This window comes from Strix aluco, chromosome 23 (genome assembly GCF_031877795.1).
Source record: "Strix aluco isolate bStrAlu1 chromosome 23, bStrAlu1.hap1, whole genome shotgun sequence".
Classification (NCBI taxonomy): Eukaryota; Metazoa; Chordata; class Aves; order Strigiformes; family Strigidae; genus Strix; species Strix aluco.
In genome coordinates, this window is record NC_133953.1 from 355,765 (window position 1) to 369,808 (window position 14,044).

Sequence of the window (14,044 nt, forward strand, 5' to 3'; positions counted from 1 at the left end):
GTCCACCGTGCCGGCAGCGCGTCCCTGTCCTATCGCAGCCCGGGCGCGGGGCTCCGCCGCCGGACGCTCCCCGCAGGCACTGGCCCAGGGGGAAGAGCTGCAGCTTCCCAAGGTGACCCGTGTGCCGCGGCCCAGCACCGACACCGCCCCCGGCGCCACCTCCCAGGATGGGGGGAATCGGCTTCTCAACCCTCAAGAAGAAATCGAGAGCCACCCTCTGCAGCAATAAACTTGACATGTTTATTAATTAAACTATCACTTAAATAAAAAAAAGTGCATAGAAAATAAACATGTTTAAAAACTCCTTTGTTTTTTTTGTTTTTTACAACTATGTACACTTTTTTATTTTTACATTCAGTCTTTTGCAGAGCTTTCAGCATTTTTTTTAAACTATTAAAGTATTTCCTTCTTCCCTGTGACAGGGAGTTAACACTGATGTACTTTAGACACGTTTCCTCTTTTTTTTTTTTTTTTTAAAAAAAAAACAACCAGAAGCTTGGAAGAACACAAGAAAAAAAAGAAGAGATTTGTTATACATGATAAGTTGTCAAGAACTGTATCTCTAGAACATAACCTTGCCTTTGCAGAGCTTTTTTTTTTTCTTTTTTTTTTTTGAAACAATTATTCACCTACCTGTATTTACTAAAGAGACTGTTAAGTTCAATAAAAGAAACACCACAAGTATAGTTCTCGGTTGATAGACAAAGCTACTGTACCTCGTTAAAAAGATACCAGGAAAGCACAGAGCACATTTTTTTTCCCTATATGCAGGTGGTACCCCAACATTCATAACCAAAACGCGAGGAAGAAAAGGAAGAAACCAAGTGGTACAAGTACTGACTGGTAACACGAAGGGCGGGGAAAGGCCGCGCCGCCCGCCCCCGGCTGCCCTCGCCCCGGCGGGGAACGCGCCGCGCGGCTTTCCCGGCCGTCGTTAGCGACTGTAACACAATCCTTATCTATAGTGTTAAGAGAATTAAAAGCCATGGACCGATACTGAACTAGGCTTCATTACACGGTGCATTACTATATTAGTTCCTATATATATCGTATTTATAGTTATAAAAAAAACTTGCGAGTGGCGAGAGTGGACCAGTAGTATGGGTTCGGGTGGCGTGATTCTGCACGAAGACCGTCTCACTGAAGAACCTGGTATTGCTTCGAAATGAAAGGAAACCAGAAAGAAAAGATACCCAGCCCTTTGCAATGACCCGCTTTTCCTTTAAAAAAAAAAACCATGTCGGTTTGTACAAAGAAAAAATAAACGTCCTAAGGTTCCTTTTTTTTTTTTGTGGTTTTTTTTTCTAGTATTTTCAGATACCGCGATCTGTGTCAGTCCTTATAAAATATACATTCATACACGGGGGAGCTGCGTGGCGCGCGCTGCCGGCCCGGGTGGTGGGGAGCCCACGCGCTCAATGCCACGGCGCAGCGTCCCGGGGGAACAGGCGGTTTCACTGGCCACAGCGGCTCCCGCCGGGGCAGCGGCGAGGGGGGTAGCAGCAAGGCGGGCAGCTGGCTGGGTCTGGGGGCTCCCACGACATGCCGCTCCCCCCGACCCTGCTCCCCCCCCGGGGCGGCAGCAGGCAGGGGTCCCGGCCAGAGCCCGCCTCCCGCAGCCGGAACGGATCCGCTCTCTGGGGAAGAAGCTCCCGGGGCGGTGGCGCGGGGGGACGGGGCAGCGGAGCTGTGCTGCGTGGGGAGGCCCCAGGCTGTGCCCAGGCGAGGGCTGGCCCCCGGCTCGGCCGCCGAACGGGAGAGGAGCGGGACCAAGCGCTGCTGGGCCCGGGGTCGCGGGGCCCAGACCCCCGGCTGGTATGTGCGTTCCCGAACTGTCAGTGCATCAAATCATCTCAGTCACAAATGCAGCGTCAACCGGACTTTGCTTCCTGCAGTTACCACCCAAACGCCGTCACACAGTGCAATAAGGAAAGGGAGCCGGCAGCGCCCGGCCCCCCCAGTGCCGCGTTTCGTTCTCAGGTGAGGGGAAGGGTCTCGGGGCCTGAAGGGTCTGGGGCGCCGCGAGCGCTGGGGAGTCTGCAGCCCCCCCCGTCCCCGCCCTCCCCGCAAGCCCGTGAGCGGCTGAGCCACCCCAGGGAGGGCTAGGAAGGGCCAGGGCGCTGCCCACGCTCCCTTCGCCGCGGGAAACAACTCACCCGCCTTCAGAGAGAGGCTGTGGGGCAAGGCGCATGCCCGGGGCCAGCCTCCCCACCGAAGAGGGATCAGGGATCAGGCCTCTCCCGTTTTTCCTCGTTTTTCCTTTTTAAACATGCGCAGGGCAAGGCAGAATCACGCCTCCTGCCTGGGGCTCCTCCTAAACTCGGCACTTCTCCCTCCCGCCCCTGTCTCGACGGGTAAATCAAGTTTAAGGTCCAGCCAAACCTCCTGGGAACAGTTACTGAAGTCAAAAAGGCAGAACAAGAGTAAAAAATAAAAATAAAGTGTACCCCCCCTCTCTGGAGAAAGGATCAGACTGTGTCCAGCCAGGTATTTCCTACAACCGTCCTATGAAAATAAAAAAATCATTAAAAAGAGATTCTCTTAAATTAGGATAATACCACTGTTTAAAAAGCCTCGTCATAAGTGCTTTCCCCTATGAAGTGCTTCTCATAGAAAAATATACAAAATATATTTACATTTATAAAACCTTAAATACTAAACTGTAAACAGAACAGAGTAAAATCCAATGTCGTCGTTAGTTAGGCTTGGGGCTTTTTACTTCTCTCTCTGTGTTTCCATGCTGGAGGCGCGGGGCAGACCCGGGCGGGAGGGGGCTGACGCGACGCGAACGGGGGTCGTCGCATCCGCTGCCGACACGCTCGGTCCCTCGGCTGCACCGTCCCGACCGCCCCCCCGCCGTCCCACGCGCAGGCAGCTCCTGCTCTGCCCGACGCCTCCACTGTACGAGGGGCCCGCACAGGCGCCGGCCCGCAGCCGCTCCTTGGTCCCCCCGCCCGGCCCGAGGAGACCCTGCGGGAGCCTCCACCCGCGTCCTTCCCAGCTCCTGCTCTGCCCCGGAGCCGGCGTCCTCTCCCCGTCCCTTCCTGCCAGGCCGGGGAGGGCAGGCGCTGCCGGGGGGAAGCTTTTCCTCGCAAAGATCTACCGCGCTGTCACTGCTGGCACAAGCCCCCTCTCTGTCAAGGAACGGCAGAATTCCCCGTGCTCGGGCAGGGATTTCGGAGCGAAGCGCTGGCCAAACCCTCCTCCCTCAGTCGCGGGCTGCTCCATCCCCTCTCCCGGCTCAGCCCTCCCGTTGACGCCGGCCAAGCCAGACCCATCCTCGCAGCTGCCCCGTGGCGGCACGGCCTGGGGAACCACGGGTACGCACACGGCCCCACTCCCTGGGAGGAAAACTGGCTCAAACGCCGCACTGCCGAGCCCCCGCCACAGCCCCCGAGCGAGGAGGAGAGCTCCCCATCCGGCACCCCGAGGTGAGAGACCGAGCGGGGACAGCCCCCGCCCGCGCTCCCCTCCCCTCTCCCGCTCTTTAGCCCCACGCTGAGAAACAAACACCGGGGGTGGGGGAAATGAGAATAGCAAAAACATAATCACGCTGAGGATCTTCTCCAGTTGCCCGTGTCCTTCACAAGGGTGAGTGTGCGCATGCGAGACATGAAGATGTGGACTCTGACAGAGAAACGGTCCCAGTCCGGTGCCGGCCCGGCCGCTCGTCGCTCCCGCTCCGTCCGCGCGGCCAGGGAGGGCTCCTCCAAGCTTTGGTTGGCCCCAGGCCCCTCAGGGCTTTGCTCGCAGCCGACAGAAGTTCTAGTTTAAAAACTTCCTGCACTTCTTGGCGCCGCAGTTGCAGGGCAGCTTGTTGCTGGCGTCCTCAATGGGGAACTTGTAGTCGTAGGTGAGCTCCTCCCCCCGGTAGATTTTGCGCATGGCGAAGATGACGATGTGCTTCTGGCCGTCGATGTTGATGACCCGGGAGTAGCAGTTGGGCTCGCAGGAGTGGTTGATGAAGCGGGCCGCGTTCCCGTGCATGGTGGCGTCCACCACCTCGGAGTCGTCGATGCGGAACATGTAGCAGCCGATGCCCTGGGCGGGGAGACAGGGGGGTGGGCTTGGGCGGAGCCACGCGAGCAGGCGGGCAGCCCCCGCGCCTTGAGGAGCGTCCGCCAGCGCCCTGGGAGCTGGAACCCGTCCGCCCCCGCGCTCCCCGGCTCTGCCACGCTACGACGGGGCCCAGACCTCTCCCCACCCATGGGACGTGCCGCCAGAGCCCCGTCGAGAAGGGAAAGGTCCTGGGCAGCCTGGCACCCCAAGTCACCGTGTCCCGAACGCAGCTGCCACGCCAGCCTGTCTGACCTCGCAGCCCCTGTCTCGCTCTCCCACACTCTTTAAGAGCGTCGCCAGAAGCCCAGAACTCACCTTACTGTCGTAGTATTTCTCTCGTTTGTCAGTGAGGATGGAGCGAATGACATTGCCTGAATATTCGATCACCATCTCACCTGCATCGATGTTCCTTTTGCAGAACAGACCCCGGCCGTGGATGGGAGACCTAAAGAAGCAGCAGAAGTGACTATTTCAAACGATACAAGCGAAGCCCAGAAACGAAAGGTGGCAAATCTGCAGAAACCGGGTCCTTCGTTACAGGGATCACCGCGGTATCGTGACTCGTCTGTAACGTAACACTAATGAGGACAGTACGAGGTCCCTCCCGCCCGCTCCTGAGCACGCGCCCCGGCTATCCCCAGGGTAAGCCAGCAAGGAACAAGTACTTTGTGCCGAGGATTACTTCATAAATAGGTAACTTGGGTGGGGATGAGGAGGAGGAGGAGGGAAAACCCCCTTATCCCCTCAATATTTTAGTCTGGCTGCACAGAAGGTTTCCAGTTTTGCCCCTCCTCTGTCCCAGAGCAAAACTGTACCTGTAGACACCAACCGCCTCCTTGGAGGTCTTCTTCAAGTGTCGGAAGCGCATGGGCATCGGCAGATCCATACTGGTCGCCCTCCTAGAACAAAGAGACGCTGCTGAGGGACGACCTTCACAGGAGAGCCCGTCCCAGGTATTACCCAGGATACAGGAACTTAGACGCTGCAGCAGTGCAGCCCACTGAGAACACAATCAAAATTAATTCACTGGTTTTATATAAATGTGAAAGATCATTTCCTCCCTTTTCTGCCCCAATTCTCACCAGACTGATTTACATTAGCAAGGAAAAGAAATGTTCAAAGGAAGACGGGTCTGGCAGCCACCTTCAGCTGCCAGTTCTCTCCTCTGAACTCGCCAGCGCTCGGGAGCTTTCAAGTTCTAAGCGCCACCTCAAAGGACACAGCGCATAACGGAGCCTGATCATGTTGTAACACCACAGCATCTTTCTCCCCTTGGAAGCTTTAAACCCCACTGCATACCGGGCCGATTTCAGCTGTACTTCTTCCTCTTCCTCATCGTTTGGGTTGTATTCTGGTGGCTGCCGGTGTTTAGAAGCCAAGAAATTAAACATATCAAATGCAGATTTCCTGCAATTTAAAGAGACACAGGAAATATAGTTTACTGACTGAAAAGAAACGTGTGGCTGCCACAACAGTTTGACACATTTAGTGCTTTACACCTCTCCAGCCTGCCCTCCCCCAAAGCCTCCGGCGCATCAGGGTAACACACAACGGTTTCTGAGAACCCAGCACCAGCCCAGACAGCTTTGCTAAACAAAGAAACGGGCAACAAGGTGGCACAGAAAAACATGCAGACTCAGAAGATGCAATATCATTGATTTACAGTGGAAGTTGCCAACATTTCTTTTTAATCAAGAGCTTGAGGGCTGCAGAGGTTTGGTGCTTATGCCCTACTGTATTCCTGAGCAAACGGGCCGTTACCCACGGCAATGACCAGGCGCACACTTGCCTCAGGTGGACTTCGGCCCGAGCAGAGCCGTGGGGATTCAGAGGAGGTTCGTTGGCCTCCTCCGGCTTGTGGAATCTGAACTTGTAGTTGTGGCAGTGCTTGGCGCCGTACAGCTGCTCGATCAGGAACACGACGGTGTCGTGGATAATCCCCAGCATCCTCAAACCATTCACGCCTGGGATAAGGAACACAACCAAACACCCAGCTGACCACGCAGACTGGAGCAGAAGGGTGCAGCAGCTCGGCGAGCACAGCTCGGGCCGCAGCCTGCAGCGCTCACAGAAGTGCCGTATTGGCCCCGTTCATTCCCCGTAGGAGTTCTCGGTCGGGAAGAAATTATCCTCCCAAAAGCCTCAGCAGCCAGACCGAGACTCGTAAGACTCTGACCCCCAAGAGGTTCACGGAAAGATCCGTTTGCTCTCACGCCTTCAAAGGCGCGGCAGAAACGAGCGTGGCGCCGGGCATTACCTGCGAAAGAAAGCTGTTTGAGGCGCGCGTTGGAACGGGCTTCCTGGACCTTGTCGGTCAGCGACTTCCAGGCATCTGCAGTCGCACAAAGAGAAGACAAGACAGTGAAGAGCTCCTGCGTGCTGGGCGCCGAGGGCTGCCAACACAGGGGCCTGCCGCGCCTCGTATTGTGCCGCCTCTTGGCGGCTTTCCAGTGAAACAACAGACATTGGTGGACTTCTACGTACGTTTGCCAACCAATGCCCGTACTTAAATCAGCTAATTGAACAGGATGAAGCTTGCATCCTTTCGTGGGCCATAAATTAAGATCCTCAGATCCAACTGCTTCCATCCTCTCCAAAATTCACTTTGGCATACAGGGAAGTGAGCGACTTCAGCAGGTCGCCTAGATACCTGCCTGTCTGACCCACACACACAAAGTATGGTTCAACAGCATCGCTCAACTGATGAAACAAAATGGGACGATGATTTAAAAAAAACCAAAAACCAACCACCCAACCTTTTCAATATAATCCAGACATTGCTAGGAATTAGGGCAGTGAAACAACTGGGTTTTTTTTTAAATCCATTGAAAAAGCAAGCAAGAGATCCTCAGAAGTCATAATTTTACTTCTAGCAAGGAAAGCTAAAACCAGTACAACCGGAACCGCGCAGTTCTCACCTTCAATGCTTTCAGCGCAGATTTGGAAACCATCATCACTAGAGATCTCAAACACCAAACCTTTCTTGGGTTTCTTCTCACCAAGACACTCTTTCCTCTTTTGTTCTTGCTGAAGCCAGAACATAAGTGGGGAGCTGAAAGTGCTCTCTTCTTCCTCAAGAGCTTTCGAGCCTAGAACAGACAGAACCCAGCGTGAAGATGGACATCGGGTAGAACGACGTTTCTTCCACTGGTTGCTCCACAACTGGAAATGGCTAACTAACTTGCCTTTTGACCAGTAAATCCATCCAAGAAAAAACAACTCTAGACAGTGTTGTAATAAGAGTGTGAAAGCGCAAGTGCTGAAATTTCCACAAACTAAAAATAGAGACGTAAGTATGTGTCCAATATCTATTAATAACAAGCAAACCTTTCCTCCCTTCAGAGCAAGAACAACATGACTATTAGCTCTGAGATTTTTTTTCCTGAGAGAAGGAGACACACAAAAATCAAGACTTCAGGGTACTCGTTTCCCACTCCTGGAGAATCCCAAGACTCGGTGCTTTCAAAGAAGCGACATACCTGCATTTTCTTGCTCATCTGTTGAGTTCTGTGTTGATTGAGATTCTGGGAGGACTGCTGTTTGCCTTGGGAGGGAAGGAAGTGAACATGGAGAAAAATATTTAACAGCCTGCCTCATTTCCTCACCAGCCCTGAGCAGCTGGCTATAAAATCTTCAGAACTACACAGAGATACAAGAACCTTTTTCCAGCTCGGATGTTCTCACATCAGTTCAACTGGAAACAACTAAACACAAAGACTCTGCTCAGCAGCGTTAATTTTTGATGCGTCTATCAGTCTGTGGGTAGCAGTCCCATTTAATACAGCCCACGACCCATTCTCTGAACTAGCCCAACTCCGTCGTAAGGCGTGGGCTAACGTACGACCGGCCACCACCGTACGAGGAGTTGTCCTCTCTGCAAGCAGGAAGCTTCTCAGAGCTATGAGCAACTTCATTTAAAAAATGGCTCCATACTGCAACTAAACAGGACTGCTCATTGCAGACTGAAAGCTCCCAAGATATTTTAAGTAGCAAAGCAAGACTTCTCGCATTCTCTGTATAAGTTTCCTTAAGCTCAGGCAAGGAGCATCTGCTGGAAGAGCCTGTTCAATGCTTACCCTGCCGACTGGCCACACTGCTGCTGCGACGGCTGATCGACGCTTGCTGCGTCCTGCGTATCTGCCTTCAGAGCTGCAGTCCTGGAACAACAAGATTCGGGAGCGTTCACAGAACCTGCCGAGCCACAGGTGCCATAAGCGAGTCTGGACAGCAGTAACGGAGCTGCTGGGAGCTGCCCCGAGTGGTGCAGCACAACGACAGAGGGGTAACACCTGCTCCTAAGATACAAGGGACCGGACCCAGCAGCACATCAGAACCAAGACCCGCGCTGCGAGAGGAAGGAGGAGCATGAACCCAGGTGCAAGGGACACACGCCTGAGCAACCCTAAGCGAAGAGCTCGGGAGTCGAGCGGTGCGTGGCGGGACGTGGACAGAGCTACAGGGAACTTGTACAGACTCCAACAAATTGGCAAGTGTCAATGTCACCAAAAAAGCCATTTTAAAAGGCTGAGCTGTCTGAAGGGTTCTGGATCGATGTTTTACAAACCAGACTTACTACAAGACATTAAGATGATCAGGGAATTACACAAGCAATGTGCACTGCTTCTCAGTTACCAGAAGACGGAAGTTACCATCTTTGAGGACCAGCAGTCGCATTGAGAGTTCCCTCACCAGCCAGGACTGGAGGTCAGCGGCACAACGTCTTCAGGGAAATGCGTAATCGTGGACAGTGTGATACGAGCCCAGAGCTATGGCCCACCCCGATAAAACCGTCTGGTTTTTGTGTAGAACACAGACCGGCAGCTCATGTTCTCTCTATGGATCCGTATTCCAGAGAGTCAATTCAAATGTCACTTTAAGGCAAGGTCTGGCAGGGAATCTTCTGCTGTGAGACAAGCGCACGCTCTGCTGCTCTGACAGAGAGCGCAAGATTCTCCCTGTTCTCCCGGCTCCTCCCCAGCCTCCCGTGCCTGCAGGGACCAAGGAGGAGGGGAGAGGGGCCGGAAGAATGACCTGCACACTGGAGAGACACTAAGCTCACAGAAACTGGCGTGCAGTTTAAATTCTGTAACCACAATGACCGAGGCAACACCCTAACAGTGCGTCACGGCAGTGTCTTAGCACGCTGCTCATAGCACGATTCAGACTTCTAGAGAGCTTATGCACACTGGCAACAGAAAGGAATAGAACCCATCGCCCTTCTGAGTGCTATTTTCTCTACTGATGCCTCTGAAAGACTTTATTTGCCAGAGGTGTCAACAATGAGTAATGTCCTCATAAGGCTGACCCTCAGGTTTTACATCCTTCCCTTTCCAGAGGTAAAAGTTCTAGTAACAACTTTTGCATCGACTTTCTGCTTGGCAGCTGAGGCTTCTACCTCAGAAATTATCAAATGGAAGATTGGCTGCAGAAACTAGCACAAGACTTTCGTACATCGTTACAAAACCTCAGGGATGAGCAAAACCAAACACTCCTCTTACCCTGGGGCCGAGACGTGGGGTACAGCCACGGCCCCTCTGTCAGGAACGTGCGCTTCAGAGGAACCGCTCCACACATGGGAAGTTTTGTGCTTCTTTCCGTTCCCTTTGTCTAAGGACGGCTGAATGCGTTTGATTTTTGGCTTCGTTTTCATGGGCCCCAGCACGGAGCTACTCGCAGACTGCTGACCAGATGACGGGGAGCCTCCCGGCGACGCTGAACTGGCATGCATCACCGACGAGGAAGCCTTGTTCTGTTCCAGCCTGGAATTACCGGGAACATCAACCAGCTGCGGAAAGCTCGACAACTGTGTCGCTGCCGAGGCCGTGCCAAGGTCCAGCTGGGAGGAAGCCACCCCGGTTTTGCTGGCTAAGAGCTGTGTCATGTGCTGAAGCTGGTAGGAGCCTTCTGGGTCAGCAGACGAGGGAGCGACCGTCATGCCCATCGTCTGTGCCGACGGCAGGACGCATATGCTCGATGCAGCCGTCATCGCCGCCGTAGATGGAGTCTGGGACGCTCCCAGCTGCGAAAACATCCCAGAACTTGGTGGTAAAGTCATGTGCTGCTCCTGAAGACCAAGGCTTTGGTGACTAGCTTTGATCAGGAGGTTGCTTATCGAACCAAGGTCCCCCAGTAATCCAGGGCTAGTTAACGTTACCGAACTTTGTCCCAGAACATGGCCAGGAACTGACCCGCCAGTAGTGGGGGCTGCCGTGGCCTGCATGGATACGACGTTCAGCACCGAGGAGCTCGACGCTAGGCCTGATACAGGCCCCGCGGGGAGGTGACCGGCGTCTGGTCCGATAACGCTGGGCGACGTGCCGACCGCGGTCGTGGTCCCACCTTGCGGGAGCAGAGACGTCTGCTCAAAATACATGACCCCGGACTTGGACCTTTTGATGATGTTGGGGACGGTTCTGTGGGACGTCGAGTTCGCAATGGTTCCCAAATCCAACGGGTGGTTGGAAATCTGGGAAGGAGCGAAGTTAATCAAGGTCATGTTGGAGACCATGTCGGGAGGAGCTATAGCAGAAGGGGCTCCGGAGGGAGCCAGCTTCTTCGTCTTCCGTGACTGCAGACGGGATATGGGCCGTTTCTTGCCCAGGGCAGCCGCTGGGGTGGAAGTGGTGGTGCCCAGGTCTGGCCTCTGACTGGCTTCAGACACCAGGAGCTGCGGGTCGGGGGGCGGCTGCACACCGATCAAAAGACCCGGCGAGGGACTGCTGATGTTCGGGGGGAAGCCGGTCTGAGAGGCCGTGGAGAAGGGGTGTATGTGCTGGTGATGGGACATGGGCAGCAGCCCCTTGCTGGCGGGAGGGAACAACGACTGGGACGAGGGCAAGCTGGGATTCAAGCCCGTGGTCAGCGTGAGCCCGCTGCCCATGGGCCCCAGCACCGAGGCGTTGGTCTCCATCACGCTCTGCGCGGAACTCACGGACGGCGTCAGCTGGATCTTCTGAGTGACGCCGTTGGGAAGGGTCTGCAGGACGTACAGCGGCTGCATGTTCTGATTGACCACCAGAAGTTTTTCCGCGGCTGGTTTGAGGTGAGGCGGCGTTGTCTGCACGGCGGCGTTGGAGATCTGCGAGGGGCCGGGGCTGTCCGTGGAGTTTGGCACGTACTTCTGGCTCTGGAGGGGAACGGTGGGCGATACCGGCACCTGAATACCCGGTGTCCCGCTGTTTCTGGTTAAATCCTGGTTGCTGCCGTGGCCCTGCTCGACGGGGCCGCAGGGCGGGCTGGCGATGTGCTCCGCATCGATGTGACCCTGGATGAAGTGATCAGGCGTCATGTGTCCTTCGGGGCTCGGGTCCACTCCGGAACTCAGGAGAGCTCCGTCGCCTTCCCCCGAGGCAGACTTCTCGGTGACTGTCACCCTCTTTTCCCCAGACTCCGTGGAAGGCAAGGTGAGCATCGACCTCTCTCCCGAGGAGGAGAGCGACGACTCTGAGATGACGGCGAGCCTGTTGTGGTTCTGGCTGGGCACCGTGGGGCTGCGAGTGGTCAGCACAGAGAGGTCGGAGGGCAGCTCCAGCGGCAGCTCAAACTGCTCCTCCGCCGAGATGGAGGAAGAGACGCTGCTGTCCACCGGCTCGGCAGTTGGCAGCTGCTGGGAGAACACCTCAAACAAACCCATGTCCTTGCCACGGTTGCTGTCGAGACCTAACCCTTCTCCCAGCGTTAGCAGCTCTGATGATGAGGACTCAGGGCTCTCTCCCAAGGCCTGCATGGACGGCGTGTTCTTCAGCACAAAGTCCATGATGTCGGATGGAAGGATGTTCCCGCAGTCATCGCTGTTGTTGTTGTCAGAGTCGGATTTCAGAAGTTCCGTGTTAAAAGTGTCTAGTAAGTTCTTGTCGGAGGGCGTGCTGGCGTGGGCCCTGCGGCCGCTTTCCAAGGAGCTCAGCTGAGCCTCCAGCGAGTCCTGACCCTGCGCTTTCACCCTGCTCACGGGGTGGCAGTTATCAATCTTCGGGTCGGCTTTGTGGACGGCGGAGCTCTTGGTGACTTGCACTTTCTCTCCGGCTTCTTCGCTTCTATCTAGCTTTAAGTTCTCCGTTCCGTTTTCTTTACTGCTCCTTTTAGTCACTTGACTGACTTTTCTGGTTGTCGCCGTGACACTGGTATCGCTTTCAGTTCCATCATCCACACCGTCGAGCTGAGAGATTTTTGGAAGATCACACTGCTCCTCCTCCCTGAATAAGTTATGGGATGCAAGCCTCTCCTCTGGGTTCGAGGAAACCACCGTTCTAGTGAAATTATAGTAGTATAAGTCATCTTCATCCGACGTGCTCAAGTCATCGGCACCGTCCACTTGGCCTTCCGCAGATCGCTTCCCGCGCTTCTTCCCCGTGGAGTTACTGTAGAAGGGAATGTCTTCCTCCCCGTAAGACCTCACGCCGTACAGAGGAGTCAAGCCAAAGAACATGTTGGATCTGGCCCGAGCACTCCTCCGTGGGTAGCGCCGCTTGTACGAGCCTTCTTCTTGAGCTTTACTTCCATCCTGGAGCATCAGGTTGTTGTCTTGAACGGGCAGATTTTCATACGCATTATTCTGAGAGTCCTGTGCTGGGGCGTCACTTGGACTTCCCTGAACCACAGGGTTGTCTTCTGGACTTTCCAAAGTCGAGGAGGGCTCCGCCAAAGCGGCCAGTTCTGCTCCTGCAGACTGAGGTTCGGCATCGCTTTCCTGCTGGGCGTTTTTAGACTGGTTTTCGCTTTCCATCTTGAGAGGAGTCAGAGTGACTTTGACGGTGCGTTTTCTGGGTGCTGGCGATTCCTTAGGGGCCGCTTCGGTCGGCACCGCAGAACCTTTGGACGGCCCTTGAGAAGGTGGGGACTTCTCGCCAGCTTTTTCGGCGGAAATGTTATTACATAACCTCTGGCTCATTTGTTCAGTTGCCAAACCCTGGTTACCGAATTCCGGTTTCAGGTTTCCTTCGTCACTGCCTACTGCTTGACTTGAATCCGTAAGAGATTTCAGGGACTGCTTCTCTTTGAAACCCTCTTTCATCACCTTTTTCCCTTTCTGACGCCTCTCTCTGGGGGCGGAAGCTGCCTGCTCGCTTGCTGCAGGAGATCTGCTATTTACTCCAGCAGACTTCAAGGCCTTCGCATCCATCTCCTCAACCACGGGCGCCTTCTCCGGCTGCACAGGTTCCACGTGCTGATCTCTCTCTTTCCTTGGGCCTCTCTGATGCAAAGGTGGAAAGGATATTGCTTCTTTGGAAGAAAATGATCCTGAACTCTCCTGAAAGGTTCCTATTTTAACGTGCATTTCCGTGCCCGGTGAACCGGTTGGTTGAGTGGACATTTTGGCGTTTCCTCCAGAAGCAAAACTATGAGCGGAATAATCTGGGTCCTTTGAGGTCAGCGTTTTCATTTTCTCTCCCTTCGAAGGCGTGCCTTTGGCTATCCCATCCGAACTGCTAGAATGTTTTCCTTCCGTAGCCTGAGGTGCATCCAGCGGGTAAGTTTTACTCCCGCTTGCAGCCGCTGTTTTCTGGGAGGCTGAACTGGTAGAGCTGCTCTGAACTGGGGCGCTCGGAGCACTGGCGTTCACCGATCCCACAAAGCGGTCGGTGCTTTTGAGGCTCGGTTCATGTTCCGAAGAGGACCCCACGCTGGAAACTGAAGATACGCTGTGCCTGGAGTAAGTGTTCCCAGCTCGCGTGGGGGAAATCATCCGGAGCTTTGACTGCTGCTGGGACAAAGAGGAGGTGCTGTGTCTCCTAGAACCGATGCTCTTCAGTCCCGAGGACAGGAGCGGATCTCCTACTGTCACGATTTCATGGGTCACTGGGGTGGGACTTCCTGAGAAAAGAAGGCAAGAAAGACTGTCAAGGGATCTGAAACCTTCCCAGTCAGCGCAGACCCAATTCCTTCATGCAAAGCACCAGAAACTACAAACCAGTCAAACCTTCCAGACAAGTAGCGTTAATGTAACGATGAGATGGGCATTAAATACTCGACACCGTCAATTGGTTTT

At 54.5% G+C, this 14,044-nt stretch overlaps 1 protein-coding gene across 1 annotated transcript in view; it reads right to left on the reverse strand.

The window, feature by feature from the left end:
• Positions 1 to 218: 218 nt before the first annotated feature.
• The window catches only part of KMT2A (lysine methyltransferase 2A), a 47,895-nt gene continuing 34,069 nt past the window's right edge, over positions 219 to 14,044 (reverse strand). Inside the window, exons 27-36 of the mRNA XM_074848857.1 lie at positions 9,558 to 13,869; positions 8,136 to 8,216; positions 7,539 to 7,603; positions 6,978 to 7,148; positions 6,317 to 6,391; positions 5,849 to 6,023; positions 5,359 to 5,466; positions 4,875 to 4,958; positions 4,375 to 4,504; positions 219 to 4,041 (exon numbers count right to left, since the gene is read on the reverse strand). Coding sequence (XP_074704958.1) covers positions 3,766 to 4,041; positions 4,375 to 4,504; positions 4,875 to 4,958; positions 5,359 to 5,466; positions 5,849 to 6,023; positions 6,317 to 6,391; positions 6,978 to 7,148; positions 7,539 to 7,603; positions 8,136 to 8,216; positions 9,558 to 13,869 — 5,477 coding nt within the window. The 3' untranslated portion in view covers positions 219 to 3,765. The remainder of the gene's footprint in view (positions 4,042 to 4,374; positions 4,505 to 4,874; positions 4,959 to 5,358; positions 5,467 to 5,848; positions 6,024 to 6,316; positions 6,392 to 6,977; positions 7,149 to 7,538; positions 7,604 to 8,135; positions 8,217 to 9,557; positions 13,870 to 14,044) is intronic.